This window comes from Lycorma delicatula, chromosome 9 (genome assembly GCF_047948215.1).
Source record: "Lycorma delicatula isolate Av1 chromosome 9, ASM4794821v1, whole genome shotgun sequence".
NCBI lineage: Eukaryota > Metazoa > Arthropoda > Insecta > Hemiptera > Fulgoridae > Lycorma > Lycorma delicatula.
In genome coordinates, this window is record NC_134463.1 from 23061647 (window position 1) to 23078653 (window position 17007).

At 28.8% G+C, this 17007-nt stretch overlaps 1 protein-coding gene across 3 annotated transcripts in view; it reads left to right on the top strand.

Annotated features, from left to right (window-relative positions):
- The first annotated feature begins 1506 nt into the window (after positions 1–1506).
- The window catches only part of not (ubiquitin carboxyl-terminal hydrolase nonstop), a 31046-nt gene continuing 15545 nt past the window's right edge, over positions 1507–17007 (top strand). For 2 of the 3 annotated variants that reach the window (XM_075375371.1, XM_075375372.1), the window contains exons 1-5: positions 1507–1724; positions 2291–2420; positions 4584–4799; positions 10203–10372; positions 15422–15675. In XM_075375371.1, coding sequence (XP_075231486.1) covers positions 1605–1724; positions 2291–2420; positions 4584–4799; positions 10203–10372; positions 15422–15675 — 890 coding nt within the window. In that variant the 5' untranslated portion in view covers positions 1507–1604. The remainder of the gene's footprint in view (positions 1725–2290; positions 2421–4583; positions 4800–10202; positions 10373–15421; positions 15676–17007) is intronic. The other variant, XM_075375374.1, reaches the window with a different exon arrangement.

Here is a 17007-nt window from a genome sequence, read left to right on the forward strand (position 1 = left end):
TTGAGCTATGCAAGATACATACGTACGTACAGACGTCACGCCGAAAGTAGTCAGAATGAATTCAGAGATGTTCAAAATGGATATTTCCGTTGAAATCTGAAAATCGAAATTTTTCGCGATTGCAATATTTCCTTTACTTCGTACAAGGAAGTAAAAATGGCCTACTATAAGCTTAGAATTTTTTCACGTGTTTTATTACGAGAGGATGACAAATAAAATCAGGATTTTAAAATTATGAAAACTGTTTGGAATGAGATTCTTTCTCTTTATGATTTTTTTTTACGGTTAATATAACCGATATATTTTAGTCTAGTACATTTTTACTTCCTTGTACGAAGTAAAGGAAGTATCCATTTTGATCATCCCTGAATCCATTTTGACTAGTTTCGCCGTGACGTCTGTACGTATGTACGAGTATCTCGCATAACTCAAAAACGATTAGCCGTAAAATTTGAAATTTTGAATTTAGGACTGTTGTAACATCAAGTTGTGCACCTTTCCTTTTGAATGCAATCGACTGGACCAAAAGTGTCCTAAAAAGCCCAAAATACAAAAAAATTGAATTTTGGACTTTTTTTTATTTTTCTTAACAGTAATAAGTTCATTCAGAGTTTTTCAACGATGTATCATAAGTTGTACTTATTTTCATTGGTTCAGAGTTATAACCAAATGAAATTTTAATTAATGAAATATTTGGATCTTACAAGGGGCATGGCACATCGGTTCGAATCCGACTTCATTTCTTTTTTTTAATTTAAATATATCGATTTATTAAAAATTTATTTACCTCTGATTGTAAAAAAGTTTTACAATAATTAATAATTCAATAATAACAATAAAAAATATATAAATGAAAAAAAATCAGAAGCAGAAGTTATTAGTGAAATAAAATTTTATGTACTTTTCATTTTAATTCAAAAAATTTTACAGAGGATAATAATTATTAATAAATCAATATATTTAAATTAAAAAGAAAAAAGTTAAAAAAAATGTATGTATTTAAGACGGATTCGAACCGATGTGTCCTTTGTAACGGATCCGACCGACATATTCTCACTTTCACCACAAAACTACTCGAGCGACGTGAAACTAAAACTAATATAAAGTGCTGATACGGACACCACAAAAAAATGCGTTACAATGTGGTGTCCACCGCATCGCAATTGTGTAACTGTCACCTTATTAAAGAATTGGAGGATCGTATCTCGTTTTCAAATGAAATAAGTTTAAATGAAGTCCAGTAAAAAATGTGTATGTAAAATTTAATAGGCGTACAAGGAAGTCATATGGTATCCACATCAGATATTTTCATTTGCATTCTAAATAAAGATTAAACCATGACAAAGATTAAGATATCAGCTTTGAAAATTTAAGGATTACGCGCCAAGAGCTTGGTTTCTTAACAGCTGATTTTAAGTTGCCCGTTTGACAACATAGTAACTCGGAACGTTGCCGTGAATAGCGTTAGTTGTCGTTAAAGAGTTCATTCAACAAAGAGTAGAAGGGATGGATGTTCTGCCAGCGTGATTAGTAGTAGTGCTGGTAAACAAACTATATTTGAAATAGGGTAAGCATTAACTTTTCGAACAGTTATAGGATTTGAGATGAGTGAAAATGGATGCGTACACCTGAATAATTTTAAAGCTGCTAAAGGTGTACAACCTTATCGTACTATTTATTCCTTTTTTGTTACATGTACCACTCCCGAGGCCCGGAAAACGAAGGTAAGTTGTCAAACAGGGTAAAAGCTGTTATTGTTTTTTCAATGTTATTTTATGACAATACTTTTTCTTAAAGTGTATGATAAGTAAGTAGAAGTTAACAAATTTTAGGTTATATTTATGATGATTTAGAATAATTTTAACGGTTATTTATTTTGTTTTTGTAATCATATTCCACGCCCGGCTGCAAATAAACATATTTTTCAGTTACGGTACTGAAAAAAATAGGTTACCGGGATTTTATGAATTGAGTTTTCATCAGATAAATTTTGAAGTTAGGTTTGAGAAATTTTTTCAGTTTGAAAAAAACAATTTTTATTTATATTCAGTTCGCTTGTTAAATAATATATTTAATATTTTTATAAGTAATGTTTATAATGAATGTTCTCATAAATTTTTTATTAAATGCATTTTAAAGTAAAATCTATTTTTATGATTTTTTTATTTATTTCAGAAGTGACAGATTCAATATTTAATGAATATAAAAGTAGAAGTACAGCTATTTTGTAGATTATGACATGTTTTATTTATAATTGATGCATATATTTACTTGCTAATGTTCGTTTCAGTGGCGTTACTGTTACTGTCACGTGTGCAAAAGCATTGGATCTCGATTGCATTCATGTTTGCACTGTATATTTTTTGGCTGTTACAAAGGACACATTCAGGACCATGCAAAAACAAAAAAACACTACTTGGGTAATGATTTTCATCAATTAGAATAAATCTATTAACATTAAAATAATTTTGATTGTATTTTTGTCTGATAGATCTTCAGAACTGTTATACAGTTCTGTCTTTGACTGGGCTTGTAGAAATGAAACCTCAGTTGTCCATCTAAAGATGGTTGATCATCATGTGATTTTCTTGGCCTGTACACGGCCTGCAAAGTATATATTTCACATCTTTATTGATTCAGGACCAATTTTGTTTATGTAACTTGTTTACTAGGATGTATTTGTTCATTAGAACATAATTAACGATAGTGGCCACCAGAAGAAAGTGTTGTGGAGCTAGGTATTAAAGTATAGCATGGCTTTAAACTCTATATCTCTGTGTGTGGGATGACAGCAGAGTTACTACCGTAACTGTGGATCATGAATCCCATATACGTTTATATTTAATATATTATCCACTGGTTCCAAAGTGTAACTGTACTATTCCTAAAAGACTCTGTTAATCCTAATTTTAAGTAATCTGGGTATTGGAAACATCCAATTACATATCTCTTGATTGTTGACCTTACAGAACAGTCTTCTTAAAAAATCAGAAAGTAGTAAAATTAATACCATCAGAGAATATAGCTATAATAAAATTGAATTTAAAAAAAACAGAATTTTAGAATACCTCACCATAATTTATATATTTGAATTGAAATATGTGTAGTGAAAACAGAATTATATTTTTTTTCTGTCAGCTCCTTGCTATTCATTACTAATCTATGAATGGGGAGTCAGAATTTAACAGCTATTTTATTAACTACTTATTAATGAGGAAGGAAAAAATTTGAACCATATGTTTTGCAATTTTTTTATTATATTATTAAATTATTTGGTAATCTTTTTCAATAGTTTGCTAAATTATTTATGCTATCCTGAAATGAAAGTACAGCATGATCAAACCAGTTCTTTAAAATCTTCATTTGTGAATCTGTGAGTTATATTGTCAGGTATTTATTAAAAATAAGCAAATTGTTCTCTATATATCACTGGCTCTTCTCAATCTTAATAAAGAGATCATCGGTCTCATGTCAGTCTAGGTACATCGAACATAAAAGATACTTGCAATCAATGCAGTTTGATGATTTGGTGTAAGAAAATCTAAAAAAAGTTATTGAAATGACTTATGTTATTTCACTTGGTTACTTCCACAAAATAACACATCAGATTTTTAGTTGATAAAATGTCATTTTATTTAGTAAATAGTAATTACTGAGATATTAGTAATTTTAGAACTAACACAGTTGTAATGTGGAAATATAAAATTTCTATATTACATTTAAAACATTTTTTTAAAATACTTCAATCTATTTATTGTAAAGAAAACATTTTTTTAAAAGTTTGAAACCAATAGAATACTAGCCTTTTTAGATCTATATTTTTATTTAAATGTTTATTATATGAAAAAAACATAATATTGAAATTCTCAACACCCATTATACTTTGTTATTTATTGAAATAATGTAATGCAATGATTGTTTGAAAAGTAGTATCTGACATAACTTCATCACTGCTGATTAGATGTGATTTTATATTTATTCTGTAGCTTAATAATAAGTTCATTGGGTTCCTAGAAAACCACTATGTTCATGTTCTTACTTTGTATCTGATGATTTACACCAATTACAGGCATAGTGTTACGAATTAGGGAGGATTTTTATTAATATTTTGTGTAATTTATTGTTCATATTTAAAAATTAATTACTTCCATAAGTAAAAAGAAAGAAAATCACCACTAATGTATGTTTATGTTATATAATGATGTTTATATACTAACTTGCTACCAGCTGCTACATTTATAAGTATGTATATTTTTTCCATCAAAATAAGTTTTGTTTACTTAAATTAAAAAAAAAGTTTTAGAAAATTATTGCTTTAGGAAACTTTCTTGCATAAGAGTAGTTGTTACCTATGTCTGATAAAAAAATTTTTAATATTAAAACTTCTGCTAACTCATTTGCTAACCTGTCTTCAGAAATAATATTGTTTTTTCATGGATAACAAAATCTTACTGGTAATTTTGGATTTATTTTCTAATCTGAATTACAAGTTTTTTATTCACATTTAAGCATGCAATAATTTATTTTAATTATAATATGTAATATATGCTTGACTTATCTATAAAATTTACATTTTTTTGCAGCTGTAGATTTAGCTTGTGGAAACGTGTTCTGTTTTCAATGTGGAGATTACATTTATGACACAGAACTTTCTCAAATAGCAAGAGAACAAAAAGACAAGGCTGCCAGTTCATTAGGTATATGTTCAAAGTACAGAAAATGGGAACCTACCAAAGAAGAAGTAGAACTCTTGAGGAAAAATCCTCGCCGAAGACAAGTTATTCAAAATACAACAATTGGTAAGTATCACTAGGTAAAAAATATTAACTTACTTTTTTAATTTCTGGATTGATTATGACATTCATAATCAAGTTTCTTTCCCATTATGATATTTCTTCTTTTTGCTCTCTGGTCTTCCCAAAAAAAAGGTTCTACAAAAAATTCATATCTGCTGCCTTCATTCTGCTCATATTTTGTATACTTCCATGTTACAGAATTATGTAATGTTCTCCCTCTATGAATCATGAGACCTTGGTGATGGTGAGGGGCTTGAGTGGTCAGTGATCAGTGATACAGAGTAGCTGGACTGAAGGTACAACCATATTGGAGAGGTATCTGTTGAGAGCCAGACTAAGGAATGATTTCTGAAAGAGGGCAGCAGGTCTTTCAGTAGTTGTTAAAGGTGTAGGTCAGGAGGACTTAAACGGCCATATCAACATCGCTCAGTATTCTGAGTATTGCACAGCTTATATTTTTCCAGGAAAATGTAGCTCTCTGCATTTTCGTGTAACAAAGATAGAGGCCCCTAATATATTTTGGAGGTAAACTAGTCCCCCATTCGGATTTCCAGGTGGGGACTACTAAGAAAGGGGGTCACCAGAAAATTAAAAAATAGCATTCTACAAGTCAGATAGTGGAATGTCTAAAATTGGTTGGTAGGTTAGAAATGAGTAGGTAAAAGAAAGAAATGAGTAGGTTAAATATAGATGATGTAGTAGGAATTATCGAGGTTTGGTGGGAAGAGGAAAACTACTTTTGGTTAGGTGATTTTAAAATAATTAATTCGGCATCAAATAAAGGGCAATTAGGAGTAGGTTTCATAATGAACAAGAAGATAGGGAAGAGAGTAGAGTATTTAAAAAAAAGCTTAGCGATACAATTATTGTAATCAGGATAAAATCAAAACGTAAGCCGACAACAATTAACGTCTATATCCATATAAGTGCTCACAATTATGATGAGATACATTGTGTGTAAGAAGAAATTGACAAAGCAATTAAACACATAAAAGAGGATGAAAATTTAATAATAGTTATAGATTGGAATGCAAGCATTGATAAAGGCCAGGAAGGAAATATTATTGGTGAATACGGGCTCGGCAAAAGGAATGAAAGGGGGGGCTGATTTATTGAGTTTTGCAGAAAGTATAATTTAGTAACTGTTAACACCGTTTAAAAATCAAAATAGAAGATCAGAATAGAAGAAAAACCAGTTGATAATGCAAGGTATCAGATAGATTATATCATGGTTAAGCAAAGATTTAGAAATCAACTCGTTGACTGCAAAACTTACCCTGGAGCAGACATTGATAACGACCATAACTTAGTGATAATAAAATGTAGATTGGGGTTTAAAAACCTAAAGAAAAGTAGTCAGATGAATCGGTAGAATTTAGAGAAGCTAGAGGAAGATAAGGTAAAGAAGATGTTTGAAGAGGACATCTCAAGAGGTCTGAGTAAAAAAGATAAGGTAGAAAATATAGAAGAAGAATGGGAGAATGTTAAAAAGGAAATTCTTAAATCAGCAGATGCAAACTTAGGCTGAACAAAGAGGACTGGTAGAAAACCTTGAATATCAGAGGATATATTGAAGCTGATGGATGAACGTGGAAAGTATAAAAATTCTAGTGATGAAGATTGTAAAAGGAACTATCTGCAGTTAAGAAATACTATAAATATTATAAATCGGAAGTGCAAATTTGCTAAAGAAAAGTGTTCAGAAGTAGAAAGGAAATGCTCATGGTAAAATTGACAGTTTACAGGAAAGTTAAGGAGAATTTTGTGGTATATAATTTAACATCTAATAATGTGTTTAATAAAGAAGGTAAACCGATTTATAATACAAAAGAAAAGGTTGTTAGATGATTGGAATATAGTGAAGGATATGTAGAAAATGAATTAGAAACTGAAAATGGAGATACAATACTGATAACTAAATTTAATATAGCATTAAAGGATTTGAATGGGAAGAAGGCTCCTGGAATAGATGGGATATTTGCAGACTTACTGTGCAGTGCAGATGAGAAAGTGATAGATTGTACAGACTGGTGTGTAATGTTTATGAAAAAGGGAAGTTCTGTCAGACTTCAAAAAAGAGTGTTATTGTCATGATACCAAAGAAAGCAGGAGTAGATAAATGTGAAGAATATGGAACAATTAGCTTAACTACTCGTGCATCAAAAATCTTAACTAGAATTCTATACAGGTGAATTGAGAGGACAGTCAAAGAAGTGTTAGGAGAAGATCAGTTTTGTTTCAGAAAAAGTACAGGAAGTAATTTTACCACTCAGATTAATAATATAAGGAAGATTAAAGAAAAACAAACCAACATATATGACATTTATAGGCTTCGAAAAGGTATTTGATAATGTAGACTGAAATAAAATGTTCAGCATTTAAAAAAGTGTAGGGTACAAGTATAAAGATAGAAGAACAGTTGCTAACATTTATAGGAACCAAACTGCAACAGTAATAGTTGAAGAGCGTAAGAAAGAAGCAGTAATAAAAAAGGGAGTCGGACAAAGGATATTTCCTATCCCTGTTACTTTTACATAAATTTAGCAGTTAAAGAACAATTTAGATCTAAAGCAACAATGCAAGGTGAAAAGGTAAAGATGCATGACTTGATGATGGTATAGTAATTCTAGCTGTGAGTAAAAAAGATTTAGAAGAAACAATAACTGGCATGGATGAAATTCTTTGTAAGAACTACCATTTGAAAATAAACAAAGAACAAAATGAAAGTAATGAAATGTGGTAGAAATAAATTAGATGGACCACTGAAAGTATATGTTTGGAATATCGCTTTATATAGAAGTGAAACTTGGATGATCAGTGTTCCTGAGACGGAAAGTTTAGAAGCTTTTGAAATGTTGTGCTGTAGGTGAATGTTAAAAATCAGATGGGTGAGTAAGTGACAATTGAAATGATGTTGCGGCAAATTGTTAAAGAAAGAAGCATTTGGAAAAATATAATTAAAAGAAGAGACAGACTTATGACCACATTTTAAGGCATCCTGGAATAGTGGCCGCCTTGATATTGGAGGGACAGGTAGATGGGAAAAATTGTGCAGGCAGGCAATGTTTGGAATATGTAAAACAAATTGTTGGAGATGTTGCATGTAGGGGGTACTGAAATGAAACGACTGGCACTAGATAGGGAATCTTGGAGAGCTGCATCAAACTAGTCAGATGACTGAAGACAAAAAAAAAATAATGTTGTGGACAAGTAATGCAACTTCTGAATGAATAATTTTTTTTGATGAAGTTCTTTGGTATTTGAAACAAAGTAACCTAACAGAATTTGTAACATTGATTTATACTTAGATATAATTTTCATAAAATGTTTGTTCAATACCTTGTCCAGGTAATTTTTCCTTAGCAATCCTTTGACTACTTTGAGTTTTTATACCTATTTTTGTTTAATTTTTTTTTATTATGTTTTCATATATCAATTTCCTTTTGTACATATGATTTCATTTCAAAGGAATATAAGTTTGCTACTTTCCTATTACAATATCAGCAAATACAATTTACAAAGATAGATGACTACATATTATTATATGCAATATTACATGTTTTGTGCTTTTGTATCTATAACTCAGAGAAGAGAGAGATCCACTGGAAGTGATAACTCCAACCACATACCAGCTACCCACCTCTGTTTGCTTTGTTTATATTTGTGATTATTAATAGTTAGCATATTATTATTAATTTGTGAACATATGTATGCTCACAAATAACTCGTGCCACTTTGACATTTCTTTGAAATTAGCAATGTTTTAAATGCTTTCCTGTTTTAATATTTTCTCCAGTCATAAATTTTCCCATGAGCTTATTCAGGTGTTATTTTTTCCCCACCTCCTTCACTTGTAAACAAACCAAAACACCATACAGTGAAGACATAGCACTTTGCCAGATATTATAACAGTAACTAGAAACTGAAGTTAGCATTCGTTTTTCAACATCAAGTAAAGTCCTGTAAACATTGATGAAATCAGCTAAAATGGATGCACCATACAACAGTTCCAGTTTGTAAAAGCCATGGTGCATTGTCTGTAGGTTAAAGAAATTCAATTTGTGTGTGTTAAATATCAAAATTGAAACAGTTGTTGATAACCAAATATATTAAAAATATATTATCTTCTGATAGTGGTAACTAATTAATTTACTCTTTCTGTGGTGAAAAAATATACTAATGAGATTACATTCATCTACTCAGTATGGATTGTTATTATCATGTAACAAAACTGTGCTGAAATCAGTGAGATTCAGTCAATATTCTTTTCAAGTACTAAATGTGGTCAAACTGTCTGTCACAATTTATATTACATTATTATCAATTATTTTTTGTAGATAATAGAAGTCGAAGTTTTTACATTGAAATTTATACTTTTATGATGAAATAGTTGATTTTATTGATCATGAATTTATAGCAATTGAAACATTTTAGTAATATTATAATTATGTTGTTATATTTGATCATTATAATAATTTTAATTTTTCTCAAACATGTTTTAAAGTTATTAAAGTTTTATTTTTTATTATAATTATTTTAAAAGCTTAATAAAATACTTGTATTATAATTCCAATTTTTCCATGCTCTTTTCATTGTTTGTCCTTGAAGTAGATCTCTATTACTAACTTGATTATTTAGCAAATATCATCAATTTCATAAGATTTTGTCTCATTTGTCTACCATAACAGATATTAAACATTCATCTACTTCCAAAATAAGGTTTCAAAAACTTTAATTCACAGACACACAGTGAGAGAGAGGGGGTAGACAGACAGGCATACATGCCTGTCTGTCTAAAAGACAAAATGTTATCTTTTATTATTATTATTATCATCAATTTTTGTTGTCATTTGTTTCTATGTTATTTTAAATATTTTGAAATAGGTGTTGAATCTGTTGTGTGCAAATGTGTGATTTAAAAAAAAAATAAAAATATTGATTATCTTTTATATGTTGATAAAATAGTTTTAGAACTTCATTCTATGTTACAAGTGAATCTTCTATAAAACTATATTTTGCTTTAATAAAAATAAAATTTTAAATATTATTTTATTTAATAAATTTGTTTATTATTGTCAAATGTATGCATTTCAGTTCTTTATTAGCTGTACATATTAAGAAGTTAATAAATTCTACTTATAACATAATGAAGTCATGAAAACAAACAAAATGGTGCCTCTATTTGTAAAATAATTTATAATATAAAAAACTTACATATAACTTCATTGAATTAAATTTATAAACATCTGTCTTATGTTCTTATCTTGATATTTATAAAGTCTCTATAATACAAGTTAAGCAATTTATGAAGTTCAAGAATTGTAAATGTTTGACAGTTAAAAAAATAATAAATTTGTTATTACTTTTATTGAAAATTTATTATTACAAATTATGATTGTATTTCAGGACTCCGTGGTTTATTAAATTTAGGTAATACATGTTTTATGAATTGCATAGTTCAAGCATTAGTTCATACACCTGTCCTTAGGGATTATTTTCTTGCAGAACAACATGTCTGTCAGTTTCAGGATCAGAATCACTGCCTTGTTTGTGAAGTCTCTGGTCTTTTCCAGGAGGTAAGGTGTTTTCTATTTAATATTTTATTTATAGATATTTGTTTAAACCTATTAAACAATTTTTGTTTAATAGCTTCAATTGTTTGTATTAACCAGTTGTTTCTGAAACTGCTACTCTTTTTTTATCAGTTCATAATTAAATGTTAAATAAAAAAAAAACTTTTTTATCCTTTTCTGGAATTTATGGCAGGGCATGACTTTTTAAAAAGATTTTCTTCCTGTGATTAAACAGAGTATAGGTCAGATGTTTATTGTAAACCTACAGTTACCTTAACAAATCTACAATTATCTTAACTGTCTAATTTTTTTTGGAAAGAAGAGACTTTTTCTAAGAGTGAAGGAATTTTTTTTAATTGAAATATTTCCTTAATTATTGGTTTCTCTTTTTAAATAATCATTAAGGTCATAGGTAGACCAATTTCTCATTGAAGACTGAAACTCTACATAAAGAACTTATACGCAAATAATTTTACAAATCTACTTTTTCCATTTGTTATTGTTGTAACTGGTACTCAATAAATAATATTCATGTGTTATTAATCATAAATAATGAAGTAAACTTAACTAGTACAATTACATTTAGTCATGTTAAAAATCACATCACATTTTAAAACAACTGTTATTGATTAAATTGAGAAAAAGGTCTGTAACAGAACGTTGTGGTACAGTATGTGCTACATATCTTGCAGATTACACCATTCTATTACTGGTTTTTCTTCTATTCTAATAAATCTTATATGTATTAAGTATAATAAGATGAATCTCATCTTCATACAATCTTCTCAATGAAATTTTCTAACAAAAACCAAAAGATTTTCAAACACTGTAATTCCATTTCCATCAAATGCATTTAAGATAATTAATGACAGTTTGAGAGGCAGAAATAGTGTATTTACATGTTCAAATTTGTATTAGATGAAATTACTTTACATTTGATTGCTTATAATATTAAAATGAAAAAAATCTTTTATTTTTTTTTTAAACAGAGAAATACTAAGTGAAAATTTTAGTGCAGTAAATATACTAATCAAAAGTAACTTGTTAAAAACCACTGATTAAGGTTCCCAAAAGTGCAAACTTTTCAAAAACGTAGTTGGACTTAGCAAAAGAATACTGACTTTACTAATTAATTTCAAGTAATTAACTGACTCCCTTTTTAATAACATAAGTACCATAATTGTTAGTCTTATGCGTAAGAAGAGGAGCACATACATCTACAAGTTCTCTTTTGTTATTAATATTTTTAATATCTGATTCATTAAACAAATTAAAATAAATAGAATATATGACATAAAATAAGACACTTATGAAGTTTTACTTGCTTGGAATAACAATTTTTCATCTGGCATAATTATTATTCTTAGCCTCTTATAAACTGGTTATTTATTTCCTTTTTTTCTGGATAAGGGTCAGGTATAATTGTTTAATTATTACTTCTTCAAATTAAACTTCCACATTGAATGTCCCACAATATTAATAGTAATTTCCCCATAACTTTTTATCATATCCTTTTTTACTTTCAATAGCCTTATTAAACATTTTATCAGAAAAAATAATCATACTCTTTCATAAAATGTATGTAAAATATTTTTAAAAAATTCTTTTGAATAATCTTTCTCCTAGCTATAAAGACAACTTTGATTTGAAAGTAGTAATTTTACTGTCAGATTTGTGTTTATAATATTACACCTTTCTTTTTTTGTAACTAAAACTTCATGTGCACACATATATATGAGGTGTGGCTATTAAATAACGACACTAATCCTCTATCCCTACAACACTCCATGTGAAACAGTGCTGGAAGTCTTCTCTGTGAGCTCTTTTATGACATGTGCTGCTTTTTCTTTCATAGCTTCAATGATGAAATCTTGTTCTTTTTAATGCAGATTTAACAGATAAATGTCACATGGTGGCAGGTCAGGCAAATAAGGCAGGTGGTCTAGCACTGGGATGTTATACTTGGCTAGAAACACATCTTGGCAGACAATGCAGTGTGAGACTGTGCGTTGTCCTGATGAAGAACCATGACTTGTTCTTCCACAATTTGGGTCATTTTTTCTTATTTTTTCACGGAGTTGAGCAAGGACCTCAAGGTAGTAATGTTGATTAATAGTTTTACCTTCAGGAACTCAGTGAAGGTACACAATTCCATGAATATTGAAAAAAAAAACAATCATCATCGCTTTAAATTTTGTTTTGCTCATTCAAGCTTTTTTAGCTCTCTGTGAAGTTGGAGCCGGGTGGGACTTTCCAATGCATGGATTGATGCTTAGTTTCTGGATCATAAGTGAAAAGCCAAGATTAATCACATGTTATCAGTCTTTCCAAGAAGTTTGGGTCATTTTCAGTGGCATTAAAGACAAGTGTCAGAACAAAGATTTTCAGAGCTTCTGTTTGTTTGATTGTGAGAATTTTAGGCACCATTTTCACGCATCCTTTTTGCATATTAAAATTGTTATGTAAAATTTGCCTTAGCATTCTTTGTCAATTCCTACAGTTTCAGCTATTGCACAAATAGTTAACTGACGGTCAGATCTAAACAGATTACCAATTTTTTCAATATTTTTATCCATTTTTGACGTGGAAGGTCAACCAGGACGACATCATCTTCAAGGTCTTCTTGGCCATCTTGGAAATGCTTAAACCACTCAAAAACCTGCGCACGTAATAAAAATTCATTGCCATATACTTTTTTTAATAAAAAATAAGTTTCAGTAGCCGTTTTTCCAAGTTTCAAATGAAATTTTATGACAATAATTATAATAATGTTATATAATTTAAAACAATGTTATCCAAACGATAGCCACAGCCAGACTATGTCTGCAGAAACTGGAGTGGCAACAATCAAAAGAGAAGGCTTCATGCTACACAGCTGTTGGTCGTACAAATTTGGCGTATGCACAGTTCTTCTGTAGCAACATTAGTTTCATTATTTAATAGTCACACCTCGTATATTATATTTGTTTTATAAATAGTAAATAGAAATTGGTTATTATAGTATTTTGTATTTAAGAATTCTGCCTCACTTTCTCCAACAGCTTGAAATCTTTGATATTATAAGTTGAACTGTACATATCTGATAAGTTTTCTTGCTCCATTCTGTTAGTAATTGAAGATTATCTGTTGCTTTAGTTAGTTGTTACTGATATATCATGGAATTCGTTTACTTATCATTTCTGTCGTTATTAACTTCTGAAATTAATATTTTTCTAATCTATGAAAAATTAAAATTCTGGATTTATTTACTAATTGAGATTTAATTATTTAATTTTTTTGCATTAGTGAACCTGATTAAACAACATTGTGTTTGTTATTAGATATAAGTTTTTTTCGTATAGTAACTATACAAATTTTGAAGCTTTTTGCTGAAATTCTTGTTTATATGATAATGAAAAATTAAAGAGATTTTTAAAATTATGAATAAATCAATTTTGATATTGATTTTATATGTAAGTCCATATAACTGGTCATCACTTAACTTTTCTTATAATTGTTGTTTGCCATGACATAATTTGTGTAGAAAATCTTTTGTCTAATAAAATTAGTTAAGAATTATTTATGTATTTTCTCAGTAGAGGCTACTGCATTGCTTTAAAAATTACTTTACGGTTTGAAAGTCTTCACTTTATTGGTTGATATAAGCCATGAATTAATTATGTGCTATGGAAAAAGCAGCTAAGAAATGAAGGTAGTATCTCACATAGGTCTTTCATAAGTTATACTTAAACACTAAATTTTACTACCTGATGATTTTTCTTGAACTATTTTTACTGGTGAACTGACTTACATGTCATTTCTTACAATTATTTTGAAATATGTAAATCATTTTTGTACTTTTATTTGTTTTTCGACCTTTCCTAAGTGTGTTACTTAATGTAAACAAATCATTCACGTGTCTCATATATCAGTGTTACAATTTTGTAGTCGCATATATGTTAATTAAAAATAATGTAGAGCTGATTTGAATTTGAACCTTAGAACTCTCGACTTTGAAATCAGCTGATTTGCGATGACAAGTTCACCAAACCCATTGGGTTGGGTCTTTTATGCAGATTTGAATGCTAGGATACTGTTGTTCTTTGGTGGTTGGGTTTCATTTAACCATACATCTCTGAAATGGTCGACCTGAGACTGTACAAGAGTACTTCATTTAACACTCATACATATCTTTCTCATCTGAAGTAATATCTGACAGTGATTCCTGGAGGCTAAACAGAACAAGGAAGAGAGATCTGATTTGGAAAGTATGTCATATGTTTTGTTAATTATAGTTAATTTGAATTGAGTTGTATTTTTCGGCAAATTTGATTGTCTCCATTGGAAACCTTGCCTGCCAACATTCACAAATATCTGTAGCAAAATTGTCAGTTGATTTAATTAAATAAGCTTTGGACAGTTTACATCTAATTTGGAACTTATGCACTACTTGGAATTTTGATGGATTACTAGATTTATTTATCTCTTTTAGTAGGGGACTATTTCTTACATTACTCAGAAAAAATACATTTTTATTATCATTACATTTTTATTTTTTTATATATTTTTTTTTTTTGAGTAATAGGCCAGGCTAAATGTAAATAATATTTATTTTACCTTTATTTAGTATTTTTATGCATTAAATTAAATTAAATGGTACTGTGATTAAAGCACTATTGTAAAAAGGGTGGCATTTATTAGTAAAAACTATAATTCTTTCTCTTCATGCTTAAAAAAAATTTGTTTATTAATATAATTTACTTTTTATTTAATGTAGAAATTTTGTTACATTATGAATTATTTTGGGAATAAACTATTAGTTTATTCCCAATAAGACAAATATTATTGTCTTATGTTGTGAAAGATTTGATGGTAACAGTTTAGTTTTAATAAAACTTAATTTTGATACCAGAATGCTAGTCCTGGATAAAAGTAATCTGATGTCAAATTCATAATAGTGACTAATAAGTTATGCAGGAAAAGTTTAAGAAAATACAAATTATATTTTGTTTTGTTGTTTGATAGATTGTTAATTGATAAATTAATTTTTTTTTTTAAATAATCTTTTTCCAGTTTTATTCTGGTGAAAAAGAACCATTAACTTTACATAGAGTGCTTCATCTCATTTGGACGAATGCTAAACACTTAGCAGGCTATCAGCAACAAGATGCACATGAATTCTTTATTGCTATGTTAAATATTCTTCATAGACATTGCAAAGGCAGTATACAGACGCCTCCAGCAAATAATCCAAATCGCTGTACATGTATAATTGATCGGATTTTTACTGGAGGATTGCAGTCAGATGTTGTGTGTCAATCGTGCAAGTATGTTTTCTTTTAAAATTTATTATTAGAATTGTTTTTGTTTGTTTCATTATATTATTTGTACTTTAAATTCCTTATATTTTAGTTGTATTACATATCGGACATCATAGCATAAATTTTACAACTTTCATTTCACTGTCATTTACTTTCATTTTATGTAGATATTATGATTGACTTGTCAGTGAAAAGAAAATATTTCCCCTCTAATTTCATTTCTAAATATTTTTGAAATAGATTAAATTTTTCCTGATAGGTTTTAAAAATATTTGGCAAATGTTTGTGTATTATAAATATTATATAAAAAAACAAGGAAAATAATTATTTACAGAATTATTCAGTTACTGAATTTGAGTTTGCCCTTTCCTTTTCTCCTTCTACGTTTGCCACTTAAAATTTCTTGCTCCTAGTGATGAAGTCAATTTAAGACTTGATTACAATTTATCTATTCATTTCTTGTTTGTTGGTGCCTGTAGATTGATTATTTTGAACAGTAAAGAAATATTGTTAACTTAAATATAATTTTCTTCTTCAGTTTTTTTTTTACATTCGGTTTAACATTTAGATAACTGAGAAATCAGTGTAAGTCCTGCTTACAGCTTGATTAAGTTATAACAGAAATTAATGTTATGGTTTAAAAAAATTAAGTTTGTATCAGAGAGTAGTGAAAATATAGATAGTAATCATTTAGTACAGTAATAACTAATAAATGCAATCGCCTCACTTCATTCTCTTTTTCTGTCAAAATATTCATTATTTTGAAAAATTGAGAAAATATTAAATAAAATAATACACTATATAATACTATATCATTAGTACTAATTACTAAATTGTGTACATAGTGTACATTGAGATATTTATAAATTACAGCACAATTATGATGTTATACATACTAACATATTGTTTTAGCTTATTCCCTATTTTTTGCATTGGATTCAATATTTAGACAGTTTAGTTTTTTCCAGTTATAATACGTATAAAAGGCATGTTAAAATGTCCCCATACTGATTAAGTAGTATCAGAAGTTTCCTGGACTAGGTTTAAAACCATACATAACCATTACCTTGTTTAAAAATGGCCACTATTTCCTTCAGTAGCACCTTAGCTAATGCTTCTTCCTTGCCTGAAAATCATCTGAGTCCTTTTCTTGAAGGCTCTCCAGTATTGCCTGTGACTGTGCTAGGTTAACATCTGCAGTGTTAAAGCAGCAAATTTTCAGTTTCATTTCATTTTGGGGAGAGATTGAGAAAAAATCGAGAGGGTATATTACTACTATATTACCACATAGTAGTCATAATTAAATATTCTAAAATATTTCATCACTTTGAAAATGTG